Source organism: Ostrinia nubilalis, chromosome 25 (assembly GCF_963855985.1).
Source record: "Ostrinia nubilalis chromosome 25, ilOstNubi1.1, whole genome shotgun sequence".
Lineage (NCBI taxonomy): Eukaryota > Metazoa > Arthropoda > Insecta > Lepidoptera > Crambidae > Ostrinia > Ostrinia nubilalis.
In genome coordinates this window covers 2,765,529-2,782,048 of record NC_087112.1, presented here as the reverse complement: position 1 = coordinate 2,782,048, position 16,520 = coordinate 2,765,529, and the positions used below count along the sequence as shown (strand labels likewise).

At 36.7% G+C, this 16,520-nt stretch overlaps 1 protein-coding gene across 2 annotated transcripts in view; it reads left to right on the top strand.

The window, feature by feature from the left end:
• LOC135084258 (zinc finger protein rotund-like) overlaps positions 1–16,520 on the top strand; it is a 139,337-nt gene that overhangs the window by 20,557 nt on the left and 102,260 nt on the right. The window contains exon 2 of one of the 2 annotated variants that reach the window (XM_063979035.1): positions 11,745–11,825. The exons of the other annotated variant lie outside the window; for it this stretch is intronic. Coding sequence (XP_063835105.1) covers positions 11,745–11,825 — 81 coding nt within the window. The remainder of the gene's footprint in view (positions 1–11,744; positions 11,826–16,520) is intronic. 2 annotated transcript variants of the gene reach the window in all.

Below are 16,520 nucleotides of genomic sequence, written 5' to 3'. Positions count from 1 at the left end.
GCGGCTTCGCCCGCGTGGAATTTTGTCCGTCACAGAAAACTTTATCGCGGCGGCCCTGTTTCAAAAACCGGGATAAAATCCTGTCCTTTCTCGGGACTCAAACTATCTCTATGCCAAATTTCATCAACATCGGTTCAATGGTTTAGGCGTGCGAGCGAGACAGAGTTACTTTCGCATTTATAATATTAGTATAGACTAGTATAGATTTCGTGTTAAATTCGTCTTTTCCAGACCGCACCTAAAAAGGTGATTATTAGCTATCGCATTTGGTACAGACGTCAGACTACATTTTCGTTCCAAAATAGCCACTATCACAACTGCATAGCATCCTACAGTGTTAAGCTTGATTTCTACAGTCAGCGTCAAATGTTCGTGACACCCAAAGTGGCCAAAAAGTTGACACACAACCTTATTCCAATCGTAACAAAGACGTGTTGCCACAGAATAATAATAAGTACTACGTACAGAAGTTTTACTTCGCGAAGGTATTTAAAAAAATGTATGCTCAATGTCATTAACAATATGGTGTAATTTAGCCTGTCTCAAGAGTCAAGCACCATTTTGTTGACAAACGTCAGTGATCGGCACTGCGCCGAAGCTATAGGGCTGACTTCGGTAAAATGATGTGACGTGAGGTGCCAAACTGCGGAAAATGGCGGAGGAAATACATGATTTAGCATGAATTATCATGAATAATATTAACTACTTATTTACCTCTCAGTGTTTTGAGGCAACTTAAAAAAGTACATTCTGTGTTTTTATTATTATTTAGGCAGTTAAATACTGCACAGTGTTTAGTACACCATTTTCTTTATTTTCTTCCATCATACACAATACGCGTGTGTGAGTCAATGTTCGCTCGTATGTGAGGCCTTGTCGAATAGTATCCTGTAGGTGGGCCATCGTGCGTGTTTTGTTTTCGATGTAAACTCGCGGAGATGAACAGGCCTAGTGTTGCGAACTTTTTGGCTACTTTGGGTGTCACGAACTATGTAACGCTCACTGTACAGTACAATTGATTGCTTACTCATTTAGAAAACACCAGTTTGTTTGTTTGTTCTTTCTATTTTGTTATTAGTATTGCTAACAAACTATATTGAAGATCGTTCATTTCACAATATTGACAGCTATTTTAAATTAAACTTGCTTGAAAGTAATTTGAGTTTAAAACACTGATCGTTGCACTTACACAATTTAACAAGCACTTTTTAATATTGATAAGTTTTTATTTCATGATTTGTAGGTCTATATTAGTAAAATGCAAAATGGCGTAAAGTATTACATCTATGAGGCTACTTGTGAGGCTACTTAAGCAATAAGTAATGTTCAATATCATGATTAATAATGCTTCTTATTTGATTATGACGGATAGACTATAGACACGGAATTATTTTTTTAACTACAACGAGGAATCTTTTAGCCTGTATGTATATATGGAAAGTGATGATCAGGCCGAAGATGGAAGCGAGTTTCACCCGGAATGCTCAACCACAGAAGAGCTGGCTCTCTTACCTCCAAGTTTCGAAAGACTATATCGCTGTAAACATTATTGTTATGGCGATAGAGTTAAGGTTCAGCCAAACCAACGCAATCACATGCGATCAGCCGGCGTGCAGCGATGGCGATCAGACTTAAATACATTGATCGCCATCGCTGCACGCTGGTTTAGGTAGTTATCCAAGCGGACTTAGAAAAAACCCTACCACCAAAGTTTGGCGTCCTCTAGAAATCGAATCTAATGCTGCATCAAATGACCTAGGTTCACTCTTTGGACTACAATAACTAGGTTCTAATACCACTTACTCTAAAACGGGGCTTACTTATTCCTAAAGAAACAATCTTAGTCCTTCAATTAAATATTAACCCCCTTACTAATAAAAAGTTACACAGTTGTTGAACACTGTTTTAACCCTATACTTGGCAACGACGGTTTTGGTTAATATTTGTGATTTACACTATAAATATTGGATTTATGACGAGTAAAAATCATGTAAAAAATACGAAAAAAAATCTTAGGTATGTACTTTTGGAAATATAGTATGTATCTTTAAGTGCACATTGCCAGCTTTGAAGTAAATTAAAACATGGTTTATTTGTTAGTAGAAATTAGTTATTTATATGAAAATTACTACAAAACCTTAAGCTAATCCTTATTTGAAAAATAAAAAATAAATATCTTTTACAAAAAACTGAAAACAAAGTAAAAAAAACACTTCAAAGTCTGTAACGCCTTGTAAGTATAGCTGCATTTGGATGCATGAGAACCACTCCATCAGCGTCGTTGGAATACCTCCTGAAACTCAGACCCCTCTTACCATCCAGGAGAAGCAAACGCAGATAGAACACATGAGAATCTTGCAAGATCATTAAAGAAATACGAGGTGTATTGATGCCAACTGGTACCGAACTGTGTTCACGTCTTTGATTGAAGATAATTAGATATCCAACTTACAGTCGAAACGCAAGATAGCTGAAATGGATCTCTGGAACTCTCAGGGAAACTATGCAGCAGTCGAACTGGCTAAAATTCTTCAATCACCAGCTTTATAACCAGAAGCATGCAGCAGCCTGGACAGGCTGCTCGCTTTTTGTGGTGATTTGGGTTGGTTGGAGTAGGAAGATAACCACCCAAGAGAACCAGGAGACTAAGTGCGGCTTCTAATTCATCAGCTGAAGTGTCACCGCTACTGACTTTCGACCTGGTTCGAGATTTTGGAACCATAACCAGAATTTTGCGCGCCTGATTTTGTTGCTGCAGCACTTAGTTGTCGAAAAAACAACAATTCTTTAGTAAATGAATTAAAACTCATATCAGTATATTATAATTTACAGCTTTGAATATTACTAACTTATAACATATCACTTTTTATGCGATAAAATCTATGAAAAAATCATAAAATAAAGTCAACGAGAACCTGGCAATGTGTCTTTAAAGATACATTCAAAATTGAAAGTAAATTATTACGTATCTGACAATGTGCATTTAGAGATACATTCGGACAATCCGCATCGTACAAGAATAATTATACAAGTTTTGGGATGAAAAAAAAAGCACTATCATCAAGAAACATTTATTTACTGTCCATATTACTACAAATAATCACCAATATTCTTTTAAAAAAACACCGAAAATAATAAAAGTCATCAGCCGGTGCGTAGACGCCTGTCAACGGTCTGACATTTTGCATATTACTGTTAAATCTGTGCAGCCTGTAGCGATTCTATACTGTGTAACACAATCTGTAGTATTTGGGCTAACGTTATTTTAAAAAAACATTTGAAAATAGTCTTTGGTTTCTCCCCCAGATTTTTGTTTTGGTCAACGTATCTTTAAATGCACAATGCCAAGAAAAGGGTTAAAATGACATTTCCATCAAACGTCACTTTTAAACACTGTTCAACGAGCGTGTAAGGTTTATATTAGTAAGGAGGTAAGAGACAAGACCTACTTATTGACTTATTCTCATATGACATAGGTCTACATATGACACCGCGCATTATCTTCCACAAACTGCAACAAAATGCGGACTTAAAGCCCGATTAGGACGTCGTAGAAACGTCCAGTCAGATTAAGGAGGGTCACACCCCTAATCTGTGTTATCCTGCGAAATCTTTCCACTCCGCTAGATTGACGTTAAGCAACCTTAGCGCTGGCTGCGGATGGATGGGTGACCGTGTCAAAAATGTATCTAAGTTGATAGGTAGTAGATAAGCTCTGGTTAACTCAGGGTTATAAAATTGACTTCTGTGAAATTGAGGGTAGGAATAGTAAGTAGAATTTCAGAACTAAACCATTCGTTTACATTAAAAATTTGTTCAAAGGAACATGATACAATTTACATTTTCTCATAATAGGCCAGTAGAATTAAACACAAAAATGAATTAAATCGGAAATAATTCCTACTAAAGATTTTAGGGTTTTAATGGCTTCATTAGTTGCCCATTAAGATTGTCCTAGATTTTCGACTTCGTCGGAGTTGTGCTTAAGTGGTGGGGGCCCTCGAAAGGGGCGCTTTTTCGGTTTTCCGGTTATACCGCGTAAAGGACTTACCATATCGAAAAGTGGTCTTCTTGACGGTTGAAGGGCATTTAATCCTGCATTAAATAAGACCAAATTCATATGTTTTGGACAAACCGTTCTCGTGCAAATGTTCGGCAAAGTAGAAAATATGTGTATAATTAATACCCTTTCCACGTCCAATGGCTCGTTACCCGCAGGCTTCCAAGTCTTGAAAAGGAGCGCCTCAACCAGTGTAACACTATCAAGACTTACGAGCTGGATGCGCCTATCCTTGTTCGTCCCAGCCGTTCCTTAACTGCGGTTGCTGCACCTCTACCTGGCACTCACCTGAACGACTCTGTGTTACCTACTGTGGATGTCCCTCTTCCTTGTATCCTCCTGCACGACTACGTCGCCTAGCAGTATGCCTGGTCTAAGGTTCGACGCCAAAAATCAACAACAACAAGTTCATATTAAAACGCTGAAGAGTTTTTTGTTTGTTTGTTTGAACGCGCTAATCTAGTAGAATTACTAGTTTGATTGAAATAATTATTATTGTGTTGAATAGCTCATAAATTAAGGAAGGCTATAGGATATATACAATCACTCTACAACTAATAGAGACGAAGCAGTAAAGAAAAATGTTGCAAGCACGGAAAATAGTATTTAAACTATTTTCACGCGTACGAAGTTGATTTTGTGGCGTCGAACCTTGGACTAGGCATATGGCTAAGCAATGCAATCGTACAAGAGGGTACAAGGAAGAGAGGCAGCTACATTAGGAAACACAGAGTCGTTCAGGAGAGTACCAGGAAGAGGTGCAGCAACCGCAGTTAAGGAACGGCTGGGACGAACAAGGATAGGCGAATCAAACTCGTGAGCCTTGACAGGGATACGCTGGTTAAGGCGACCCTTTACAAGGCTTGGGAGCCTACGGGTGACGAGCTATTGGACGTGGAGAGGGTCATTAATTATACACATATTTTCTACTTTGCCGAACATTTGCACGAGAACGGTTTGTCCAAAACATATGAATTTGGTCTTATTTAATGCAGGATTAAATGCCCTTCAACCGTCAGGAAGATCACTTTTCGATAGGGTGAGTCCTTCACGCGGTATAACCGGAAAACCTAAAAAGCGCCCCTTTCGGGGGCCCCCACCACTTAAGCACAACTCCGTCGAAGTCGAAAACCTAGGAGAGTCTTAATGGGCAACCAATGAAGCCATTAAAGCAATAAAATCTTTTGTAGGAATTATTTCCGATTTAAAATCTAATTCTACTGGACTATAAAGCTAGAGCATGTTTCATATTATGAAAATTACTATTGTAGAATCCATAAAAATGTTTTTTGATATTTAGCTCCCTAGAGCTTTAAAAAATACATAAAGTGGTATGAAAAATAGCTGATAGCTGAAAATCATATAAATATTATAGTAGCTCTGTCAGTCTGTTATGTTTTTAGATCTGAACATAATAATATTTCGTTGAATTTTGGTAATGATTAAAGAAGTGAGACACAAATAACTCCGGTATTCACAAACATTACTATGAGGTCTCACAGTGCGCGTGGACGCACAGGGTCACACACGGTGTAAAAAGGGGGAAATTTCTCAAGCGAGCGATCTAAAAATTCATATTCATTTGTTAGAAAAGAAATCAAGTGACTTTATGTGACACACTGAAGTATAACAAGCAAGTAACACTAAAAATTGGAAAAGTAAGCTATAAAATCAAACTAGAAACTTTAAGAAACCATTACTCCATATCTTGTCCTTATCGCCCATCGTGTGTGACAGTGACGGATCCGTTGTCACTGTGACAGGCGGTGACATGCGCTCGTTACTTCGAGATATATCTTGAGATAATATCCATGGCTTCCTCCCCTCTGTTACACGCATTTCCTCAAAGACTTTTAGTTGATCTAAGGTTTTTAGTTATTAGTTTAGAAGTGCACTAATTAGATATAAACCGCCTCTGTGGTCTAGTGCTAAGACCACCTGCTTCAGACGCAGAGGTCCCGGGTCGATTCCCAGTGGGGGCAGATTTTTCTGTTCGGTTTGGTTGGTGGTAGGGCTTGTTCTAAGTCCGCCTGGCTAGCTACCACCATGTTACCTAAGTCTGTCGCATAACAACAATGTTAACAGCATTATTGTGTTCCGGCAGTAAGAGGTAAGATAGCCAGTTCCTCCGTAGTTGAGGATTCCGGGTGAAGCTCGCTTCCACCTTCGGCCTGATCAACACTTACCATCAGGAGAGATACAGGCCAAGAGCTTCATCGTTGTGGATAAAAAAATATACAGGGTGATTTTATTACCAGTATTAAATTTTTTTAAAGCTCTATAGAACAATTTAATAATACAACTTCATCTTAATTATATTCAATCGCGGTATTTTTCGCAAAAAAAAAATTGAAAAACTAATTCGCGGAAACTCCATACAAAAAGCACCGGTTACCGTTATAGTTACAGTTAAAGTTAGGTGGTGCAACTCAGCCTTTATTTATTAAGACAACCAAGAAAACAAACACGCATACATGGATACATGTATGTATCAAGTAATGATATTAAGCCAATTCTCGCCAACGAAACACCTGTACTTCAACAGTATCATCATTACCTCCAGAACGTTCCCACAGAAATCAACACAAATAATGTCATCAACAGTTATGTTAATCCGTCCCCCAAGGTATCCCTGTCGGGTGACAACCGCATCGGAATCGGCTCATCAGTCACCGTCAGACGCACGGTCACGCCCTCTGTGCTTACACTTGGCGATTTGTTTGGGTGTGCTCTAGATATACTTCTAAAGATAAGTGATAAGAAAGATGATTTCCAGCACTACAGAAATAGTCTATGGGTCTAAAATACAGGGTGGAATTTTGTAATGCCACCTGGAGGGAAAGTACTCTTAATACTGTAGATAAAAAAAAAATCTGAAAGAAAAAATTCCTTTATTTTCTAAAAGAAAGAGAATTTTTTTCGAAAATTCACTACCATACCTTACAATTTTCTGTACATAATTAAAATAATTTAAGATTTCATGGTTTTCCTTTCATTTGATTTATCAAGTTTGTTAGAGAGATTTCATCCTTATACTTAACCCTAACGATCGATGTAATAAAAATACAGGGTGTAATTTTTAACAGATTTTAGTTGGTTCGATTCCCGGGTGTGGCAAGCAATTTTTGGAAATCTTTGAATGCAGTTCTATTTCTTTTCAAAAATAAAGGAATGTTTTCTTTGAGAAAAAATGACTATCTACAATATTAAGAGTACTTTCCCTCCAGGTGGTATTACAAAATTCCACCCTCTATATTGTTTCATATCTAGTTGTAATACCAAAATAAGCATTTATTGTTATACTTGTATGGAGCCTTTTGGCTGAAACGAAACTAAAAATTAGTATAAACCAGATACGAATCATAGAAAGACGCTATTTTAAAGTCGCTGCCACAGTGAGACTAGTGTTTGATTGCTAATATTATGGACAATGAAATCAACATATTCGGTGGTTCTATGCTTTCAAGGAAATTATGAAAGCTTGTGAGAGTGCATGGATAAGTGTTTGTTACTCTTTTACGCTTAAACTACTGAACTGATTTAGGTGTGGTATAGAGATTTTAAAACGAAAAAAGATTATGATAGTTTTATCTCCGTTTTTTGAAGAAGTACGCGTGCGACAAAGAGTTTTTATAGCAAACCGAAATTCACGATGCAAAATTAAGCTACTTCAGCATAATTTAGACGGTTTTACTTACTCCAAAGCATGGCAAACATCTACAATTTGAGGGCAGCAATAGAATTTATTTAAAAGGAGATGTACTCCAGACATTTTCCTTTCCGAAAGCATCCATCACAGTAAGAAAACGGCGGAAAATAATGATTAACCACAAACTCCGTCGCTCAATTTGGGGCGAACCATTTGTCAAGGCGAATGAGGGTAGTTGGATTATCTATTTTGACACACGCCAACTGACGGTAATGACTTTTGTCTGTATTTGCGGACGATTAAAATTGATGCTTATTGAATATATCACCTTAACTGTAACTGTAATTTTAACCGGTGTTTTAGTATGTAGTTTGACAGACTTTTGACGTTCGTAAAGTTAAGGAAAGATGATGCAACCCAGGGAAAGTATTGTCGTCGTCCAGTGGCTAAAATGATGATGATGATGATGATTAAATAAGTGTCACTTCTTCTCAGCACAGCCAAATTATTGCTGCGCTGGTAGGGTAGTGACTTAAAATCATGACAGATAAAATATCGTCAAGATTTTTGATGAATTTATTTAGTCCATACTAATAAAAACATTTTTAATTTGATTTGAATGAGCTTAAAAGCTGTGCGAGAGCTTGGAAAGATAGTAATCGTACAACTACCAGTAGAGTAACGGTAATAAGCAATAAGTATTTGGTTTGGCGATTGAATTTGGTAAATATCCAAAAAATAATAATGAGACAAGTAAAGGCACGTTAAGAGCACATGGAACATGTCATAAAGATTTGATGATAATTAACGATTGGTGAGGTACCTAATTAATACATCATCATCACCATCATCTTTATAGAAACACGACTCTATCTAATTTACCAGAGGCAAATGGAGGATTTGGCTTACACTCCCCGCGCTGGCCAGACGGGTTAGGGAGGCCTGATGTTAATATTTTACCTTAGTCGCTTTTTGAAGACGAATTTCAACTGACCGTCTCTTACAACATTTAGAAGGAGAATTAAAATCTGTATTATAGTTTATTTCTATAATACCTGTTTATTTCATGAATCTAGTTCACTAAAAAGTTTATTTGAAAGCACAATACATGCATTGTGCTTTTGCAGTACTAGCTTTCTTCAGGAACCATTGTCCTTTTATGACAAAAGTAAGACATTTCTCATTTCAGGGCACATATAGAAACCATTATAACGTCCAAATCCAATCACTATACCATAGCTTTTAATGACGTCATCCAAATTTAACTCCTAAAGCTATGAACTTTAGAATTGAACATAAAACGGTGCTGTTATTGATTATCTATACAATGTTATTTCAAGACCGACAGCATAATATTTTACTACCCAAGACGGCACCCACACAGCTGTAGTGCACACATAGAAACACACTCACACACGGGGAAGTTAAGAAAAATACTCGTGTCGCGGGTTTTTCTTGGGAACAGCGCAGATGTGGAGTCGCTAAAGTTTTTGGTACATTTGAATAAAATATTTGTGCTCATATTTTTCGTAAGGTAATACTTGGATTTTGTGTACGTGTATTCTTTTGCTGTATTCAAATGTGTACCTTTATCAAATCCGAATACAAAAAACTAGGTAAGTGTTACGAAAAAAATTCTTATCAATGATGAATTTGAATTTAAGAATCACGGCAATAATTAATAGTACCTATTGAATAATGGAGTCTGCAAACAAATAGTTTTGTCTTGTATATTTGTATAACGAGTGTTTTATGTATTGAAAGTCTTGCCACTAAAAATAAAATAAAGAAGAATTAAGATTATGACTACAAATAGGTAAATTCAGAGCGAACGAAAAAGTTACCAATTTTTCACAAAACTTATTTATGGAGTTATTAGATTTTTAAAATTGTGTTTTACAACCTTAATTCCATCGTGTCTTTATAAGGCTTGTGCCAAATGTTCTTCATCTCCTTTTTATGGCAAAGACTTGATTTTGAAAATAACGAATCAATGGCATTTAACTTAAAGCTCAATGTAACGATGCTTTTCTTTCCAAACTGTAACTCTATCTCATCATAAACTTTTATCTGTATTCTCTAGTAAAAATGGAAATATTTAAAACTTTAAAACGCAAACGACTCCACGCCACCCTAAGTCTTTTCCCTACACGTCTCACACAGTGCCGTAACTAGGGCGGTGCCAGCGGTGCCCAGGCACAGGGCGCAGACCATGGAGGGGCGCAGAAATGACCAGACCAGTATCTAGTTTTGTTTCATGCACGCTCCGCACCCCCCCCCCCCCCCGTAGAAGGTTACTTTTTATTCAAAAAGGTTACATTTTTTTATATTTCTCGCACCGGGCGCATAAAAGGCTAGTTACGGCACTGGTCTCACATACATATACGTCTTTGCCTGCGTCACACGTGAGCGGCCCTCTCTCTCACTCGAATAAAGATAGAAAGAGAGGCCCCGCGTTTGGGACTAACGTTTTATATGTTGGCCGGGTCATGGATATAAAAATCGTTTTTCCAACATATACATAAAATGTATGTAAGTTGTGCTGTAACGGCATCGTAGAAAGCATTAGGATTCTTCAATAATAGAGAATTATTGCTATTGTACAGCCATTTTAAAGATTATACGAGTTTTCTGGCATGTTTATGTTTATACCTGAGGCAGGTAGGCACTTAGAAGTTGTGGCTATTATTTTGGACAGGGAAATAAGAAAATGAGATTCGCTTCAGTAAATGTAGAGTCGACGGCAAAACTGGCTATTTGGTTGCGAAATAGCTCTTATTGCGACTAAATAAATGCCATAGCGTCTCTACATCGATGTGCTGTCGTTTTTACTATCATCATCATAATTTCAGCCATAGGACGTCCACTGCTGAACATAGGCCTCCCCCGATGCTTTCCATGTTGATCGATTGGTAGCGGCCTGCGTCCAGGGCTTCCCTGCTACCTTTACGATGTCGTCGGTCCACCTTGTAGGTGGACGTCCCACGCTGCGTTTTCCGGTACGCGGCCTCCATTCCAGAACCTTGCTGCCCCATCGTTCTGCGTACTATGTGCCCTGCCCATTGCCACTTCAGCTTGCTTATCCGTCGGGCTATGTCAGCGACTTTTTTACTAACCAGACAAGTATTCATGCTGTCTTCGGTTTCGTTGTGATTAGTTAAGTGTAACTTCTATGCAATGCGCTGAGTCGCATCCTTTTATCGTTGCCCTTTAAGTACCCGCGAATCGAAACGTAGGTAATAGGAATCAGTTGTTACCGTGGTCTCATGGGACCATTTAGAGTTTGAGAGGATATACTGGATGACCAATATTTATAGTGACCCAAATAAAATCTGTAGTAGCTACCATCAAAACTTGTAAACCGATCATTATACTCGTAGTGTAGGATTCTAAATATGGAAATTATCTTTCTACACAATTTAATTTATATTATTTTTAGTAATAAATTCTCTCCAAACACAACAATATGTGGGTACAATATTCCCACTGCCCTAAAAAACAGAACACTTTGTATGTGTGTACACGTTGTGATTAAAATTTACTGTTCCCTACCTTGTGTTTACAGAGACAATTTTGCTGGCAGAGATTGTATTTAGCGATTAATATCGTCTAAACTATATTTGTACACATTTTATTTTATAGAAACTTTTGTGTTAGCTTACAGCTAGTTTTCAAGCAGTGAAGAAAGCCGGGCCATTTAATAACTCATATTATGGGTAATTTTAAGAGTTTTTTTCACACCTAAGTAATAACAGACAGTTTCATAGTGCATTTATGAAAATTAATGCAAAAGCTTCAATAAGATCTTTATCCTGTGATTCTTAGATTAGAAGACATGTGAAATCATTGATCACATCAAGTAAAACAGACGCCCTTAAATCATTCTAAAATCAATCTAAAATACCTAACCCCGCCAATAAATTGGTACTAAATCGGCTACGAAATTAATATGGAGAACATAATTAATAATTCCAAGTCTTCATTATGATTGATTGTTGTATTTCCACATAATAAAATTCCCCTTTTCTTCAACAGCACTGCCAACAAAAAGATGGCCTGGAATACGCCGCGTGGTCTCGGCCACGGGGCACCATGGCCATCAAACAGGGCTACGAGGTGAGCTATGTGTTGTAGCCTTTGTCTCTAATTGTAGCCCTTCGTAGTATGTGCTTGTAGTAGAATAGCATAACAGGCGTAGGGCTTGTATCGATGTGTTTGTTGTAGTTGCTCTTTTGTCTTAGCCCTTACTTTAGTTCTTGGCCCGTGATCGTCAAAGTAACTAAGAGGTGAGCGATGGATGTTGTAGCTTTGTTTATTGTTACTCTTTGTTTGTAGCCCTAGCCATTGTTTGGAATTGTGCTTGTGTGTTAGTGACTTTCATCTCTAATTGAGCTAAGATGTTGTCTCTAAGTGTAGCCCTTAGCTCTGTTCGTAGTACGTACTTGTCTCTAATTGTAGCCCTTTACTTTATTTGTAAAATGTGCTTGTCTGTGTCACTCAAACAGTTAGCTCAGAGGTGGAGTTGTGTAAAGCAATCGTTATCATTTGACAGTTCATAACGTACGATTATTCTGTCAAACGCTTTGTTTAACTGACTTTATCGTACGTTATGAACTATCAAATGATTACGATTGCTTTACACAATTCCACCTCTGGTATCAAACAGTTACGAGCTGAGTTATGGATGTTTAGCTTATGTCTCTGATTGTAGCCCTTATCTATGTTCGTACTATGTGCTTGTCTTTTAGTGCAGCAAATGGCCTTCAAAGAAGGCTACAAGGTGAGCAATGAATGTTGTAGTTTTTGTCTCTAATTGTAGCCCTTAACTTTGTCTGTAGCACGTGCTTGTCTGTTATTGTTTTATAGTTGTTGCTTGTTATGTGTTTTAGTTAGATCGTAATATTTTTTTAACTCAATATAGCTCTTGATTTATTTCAATGTGCTAATAAGAGCTATTAGAGCTTAAATTGATTCTTCTAGGTTAAAAGAGAATGTTAGTTAATAATAAAAGGTCTTAAAACTCTGAATTAAGATTAAAGTTATTACATAATAATAGCATTGGTCTGTAGAGTTTCACGATAGAATGTAGTAAAATAGGTTCTTTGAGAAAATGTAGCCTACCTAGGCATTGGACCAGTGGAATCAAAACCTAAGCGCATTTTAAAATTAATTTAAGACAAACCTATCCGTGTAATATTAACTTATAAGTCAATTTCAGTGGATTTATCTTAAGGGTAAGATCAAAACCGTGATTTCCATGGATTTATGACCGCTAGGTAAGGACCACAGGGGGCGTGTGAGTGCCGCTGCGTGAGACTTTGTCAAATTAGGGCTCTTTGTCATAGGGCGCCCCTAGGGCTAAATATGGAGTCATCAGCGACATGACTGGAGACTTCAGTTTGGGAGAAATTGTTGTAGAGATAGATAAAAAGATATCAAAATGGCCCAGTCTAAAACTAAATGTGCGTAGTATGTACTTGGGCTGAGTAGCAACACCTTACTTTAACGGTAACTATGACGATAACCGGTGCTTTTTGTATGGAGTTTGATAGATTTTTGACGTTTGTCAAAGTTAAAGTAAGCTGGCGCAACCGTGCAATTCAGCCTTAAACTTATAGCACCTACTCAACCACGAATAGCACTAGCACCTAGCCTAGTCCATATTGTGGACTAACGATCACCTACCGATGTCACTATTCGTGGACTCAATTTTCATACTCTTGTCCATGAGAGAGAGAAACAAATATCTATAGGTAGGTGCTCTATGTGAACTAGGCAATTAAACAAACAGTTGAAATATTTTCTCTTTATAATAATGTGTAGAAAAGGTACGAAGTTAGACTTTCTTCTTTTTTATAGAAATTAAAAATTAACAACATTGTTATCCCCAGTCCGTTTTCTTCAGCAACATCAGCGTAAACAACATGTCTGAAAAATATTGCATTCTGCATCCCGCGAGCAATACCCCAAAACATTTCATTACTTAAATCTCAAAACTGAGATAACCCTAAAACGCGAAAGTGGGTCGAAAAACACCGCTGTTTGTCACCCGCGCAGTTTACGTCAAAAGTTGCCATTAGCGGTGGATAGATGGCGCTTTACTAAAGAATTCCATAGAATGCACTTTGGGTTGACGTCGCCTTTACGACGCAGCATAAAAGTATTTGGTAGAATATTGACCTGTTTGCCATTATGCTGTTTTATGTGGACGGTCTTTACATCAATAAAAACTTGGGAAATTCGCGTGATAAAACTAAATACTTTGATAAATAGAACGACTGAAAAGCACTACAAAATTACAGTTCATTTATTGTTGGGGACTAGAATAAGACGGCTTTTTAAATCAAGATGTAAATAAATACAATCGTGCACAAGTTTTTTGGTAACATTTTATTTTAAATAAGTTTTCAGCGTAACTTTTCATCATTGGCAGTGAATATACAATAAATTTAAAATACCGATAAATAATAATTTTAAAAAATATATGTACCAGCTTTATTGCAATTTTACTTATCTCTTTAAAAAATGTTTTAACTAGACAGACTGTCAATCAATTTCTAGCCTTTTCGCTAAATAAATAAACCATCCTTTTCCCCGCGCCCCCAGACATTTTTACGACCGGGGGAATGGCTCAGTGACTTGCATAAGACCTTTAATGAGAAAGTTGCCAGTTTGATGCCGGGGGTAGGCAAGGTTAGTTATAGTTTAGTTTGCTCTTAATTTATTTCCTCTATCGTCTAGTGGTTGTAATATTGGAGGCTCTCTACTTCGAGGTCCTATGTTCAATTTCCTGAGGGACACATTCACATGAGTGACAGATTGACAGAGTTGAGTGACAGATTCACATGAATAGATAGGTCTAATATTATGCCATGATACCTATGGTGTCCCATAAAGACTAACTTACGGTCTGTCGCCTTATTAGGTGTGTGTATAATATAAGCGATAATCTTTTTGATTTTAAACAAAATATACTGCAACTAATTTAATATTTCTACAGCAAATTGAAAATACTATTAGTTTACATCGAAACAGTAATAAATTTCACTTCGCACAAGTGTTTAAGTTAACCCTAAACTGCGGTTAGTGAAATTAAATTTCACATCTAGTCGCCAGTGTAGTGATGTACGCATTCGGTCATTTTTGGTTCATTGGTATTTTGTGTGTATTTATTTTTAAGAATATAAAAAATATAATATTTAAATATGTATTGTTACCATATAAAGAATAAGTTAGTATTATAATATTATTTCTACAAATAAATATTTTATTTTAACACTCTTAAATTCAGACATCTGAATCGTTGTGTTATGGATTTCACTCCAAAATAAGACACACTTTTTCATTTAAACCTCAAAAAAAAAAGATTGAGTGCTTTTTAAGCCATCGTTTCAATTATCCATGGCATGGCCATAATACAAGTTGTTTTTAGCTATTAATCACTGAATAATATCTCAGGAGAAGGCCTATTCTCAGTAATTCACGTCCTACTGCTAATAAAAATAATGAAGTATTTCAGTACAAATAATCGAGATAATAAAACGCTATGATTTATGTATTAACACTAACAAGAGTCGAGCTTATTAAGGCCAAATATTACAGCACAATGTTATTATAATACGAATGTTGTCTTAATTATAAGTATTACACAAGATACGAAATTAATGTAGCATTAAATTCATTAAAATTAGGATTTACATTGTTTAAATATTATACTACATATTCTTTATTTTACTTTATTATCAGTATTGCAATCAATATAGTTGGAAATAAATAACATAATTAAGATAATGAAAAAATAATACGAGTACGTTTTTTATTGATCTCGTAAGTTACTTTATCAGTTTGTATGAAATAAAATATAATTTTTTAGCAAACTATTTTTTTCTCAATAATAATTTATTACAACAAACTTTTCAGCTAAAACTTTGAAAGGAACAAAAAGTCACACTCAAAAACCAAAAATGGCCGAATCCTATCACACCGGTACATCACTAGAGGGCGTTATCGGGGTAAATTAATTCGTAACGAACGTATATCGCCATTGGTTTGTCCCCATAGTTTGTGATTTATGTGTGTTTCGTATCTTTAGGATATAGTTTGCTAAAATTTGTCATTTCTCGAGGATAGGACATAGTTATTTCAATTTGTTAATAAGTTTTGTGTGTTGAGCTGTTTGTCTTAATATTCTGAACTTAATTATGTATTTACTCAGCCTAAGTCATCTGTCCACTCACAAGGTATACAGATGACTGATTATGGAGCTGGATGGCCTCTTACCAACCGGCCAATCTGGCAATCATTGGAAAAGGCATATTATGTTCAACAGTTAAGGTTCTGTAGCTGAAATGATGATGATGACTTAAAATCTCGAAAAGATCTTGTGAAAACTATGGACTGTGATCATTCCGCATTTTCGTTCGCGTCCACCTAATATGTTCAAATGACGAATCAGTCTTGAAACAGTACAATACAGTAACAGTAGACGATACTTCAGAGGAGTATCACTAGCGTTTAAAAACATAGTAAATGTATTTTTAAGAGTATTTTACCTAAACAATCCAAATATGACACTTGATACATACATAACCCAAAAAGGAATCGAATCCACAACTTCTCAACCTCTCACGCCATCGGGCGTCCACTCATAAATCCAAAACTTTCTTCCTCATACATCAACCACTTTAATCAGCAAGGGTGACCAACTCACTAATTCACCTTCGGAGGTCCCGTTAATAACGGTCGATTTGTCGCGTGGTCACCCTGTCCTTTGTTTCATTTCGACTTTAAAATATTAGTTTTGGACGGCCC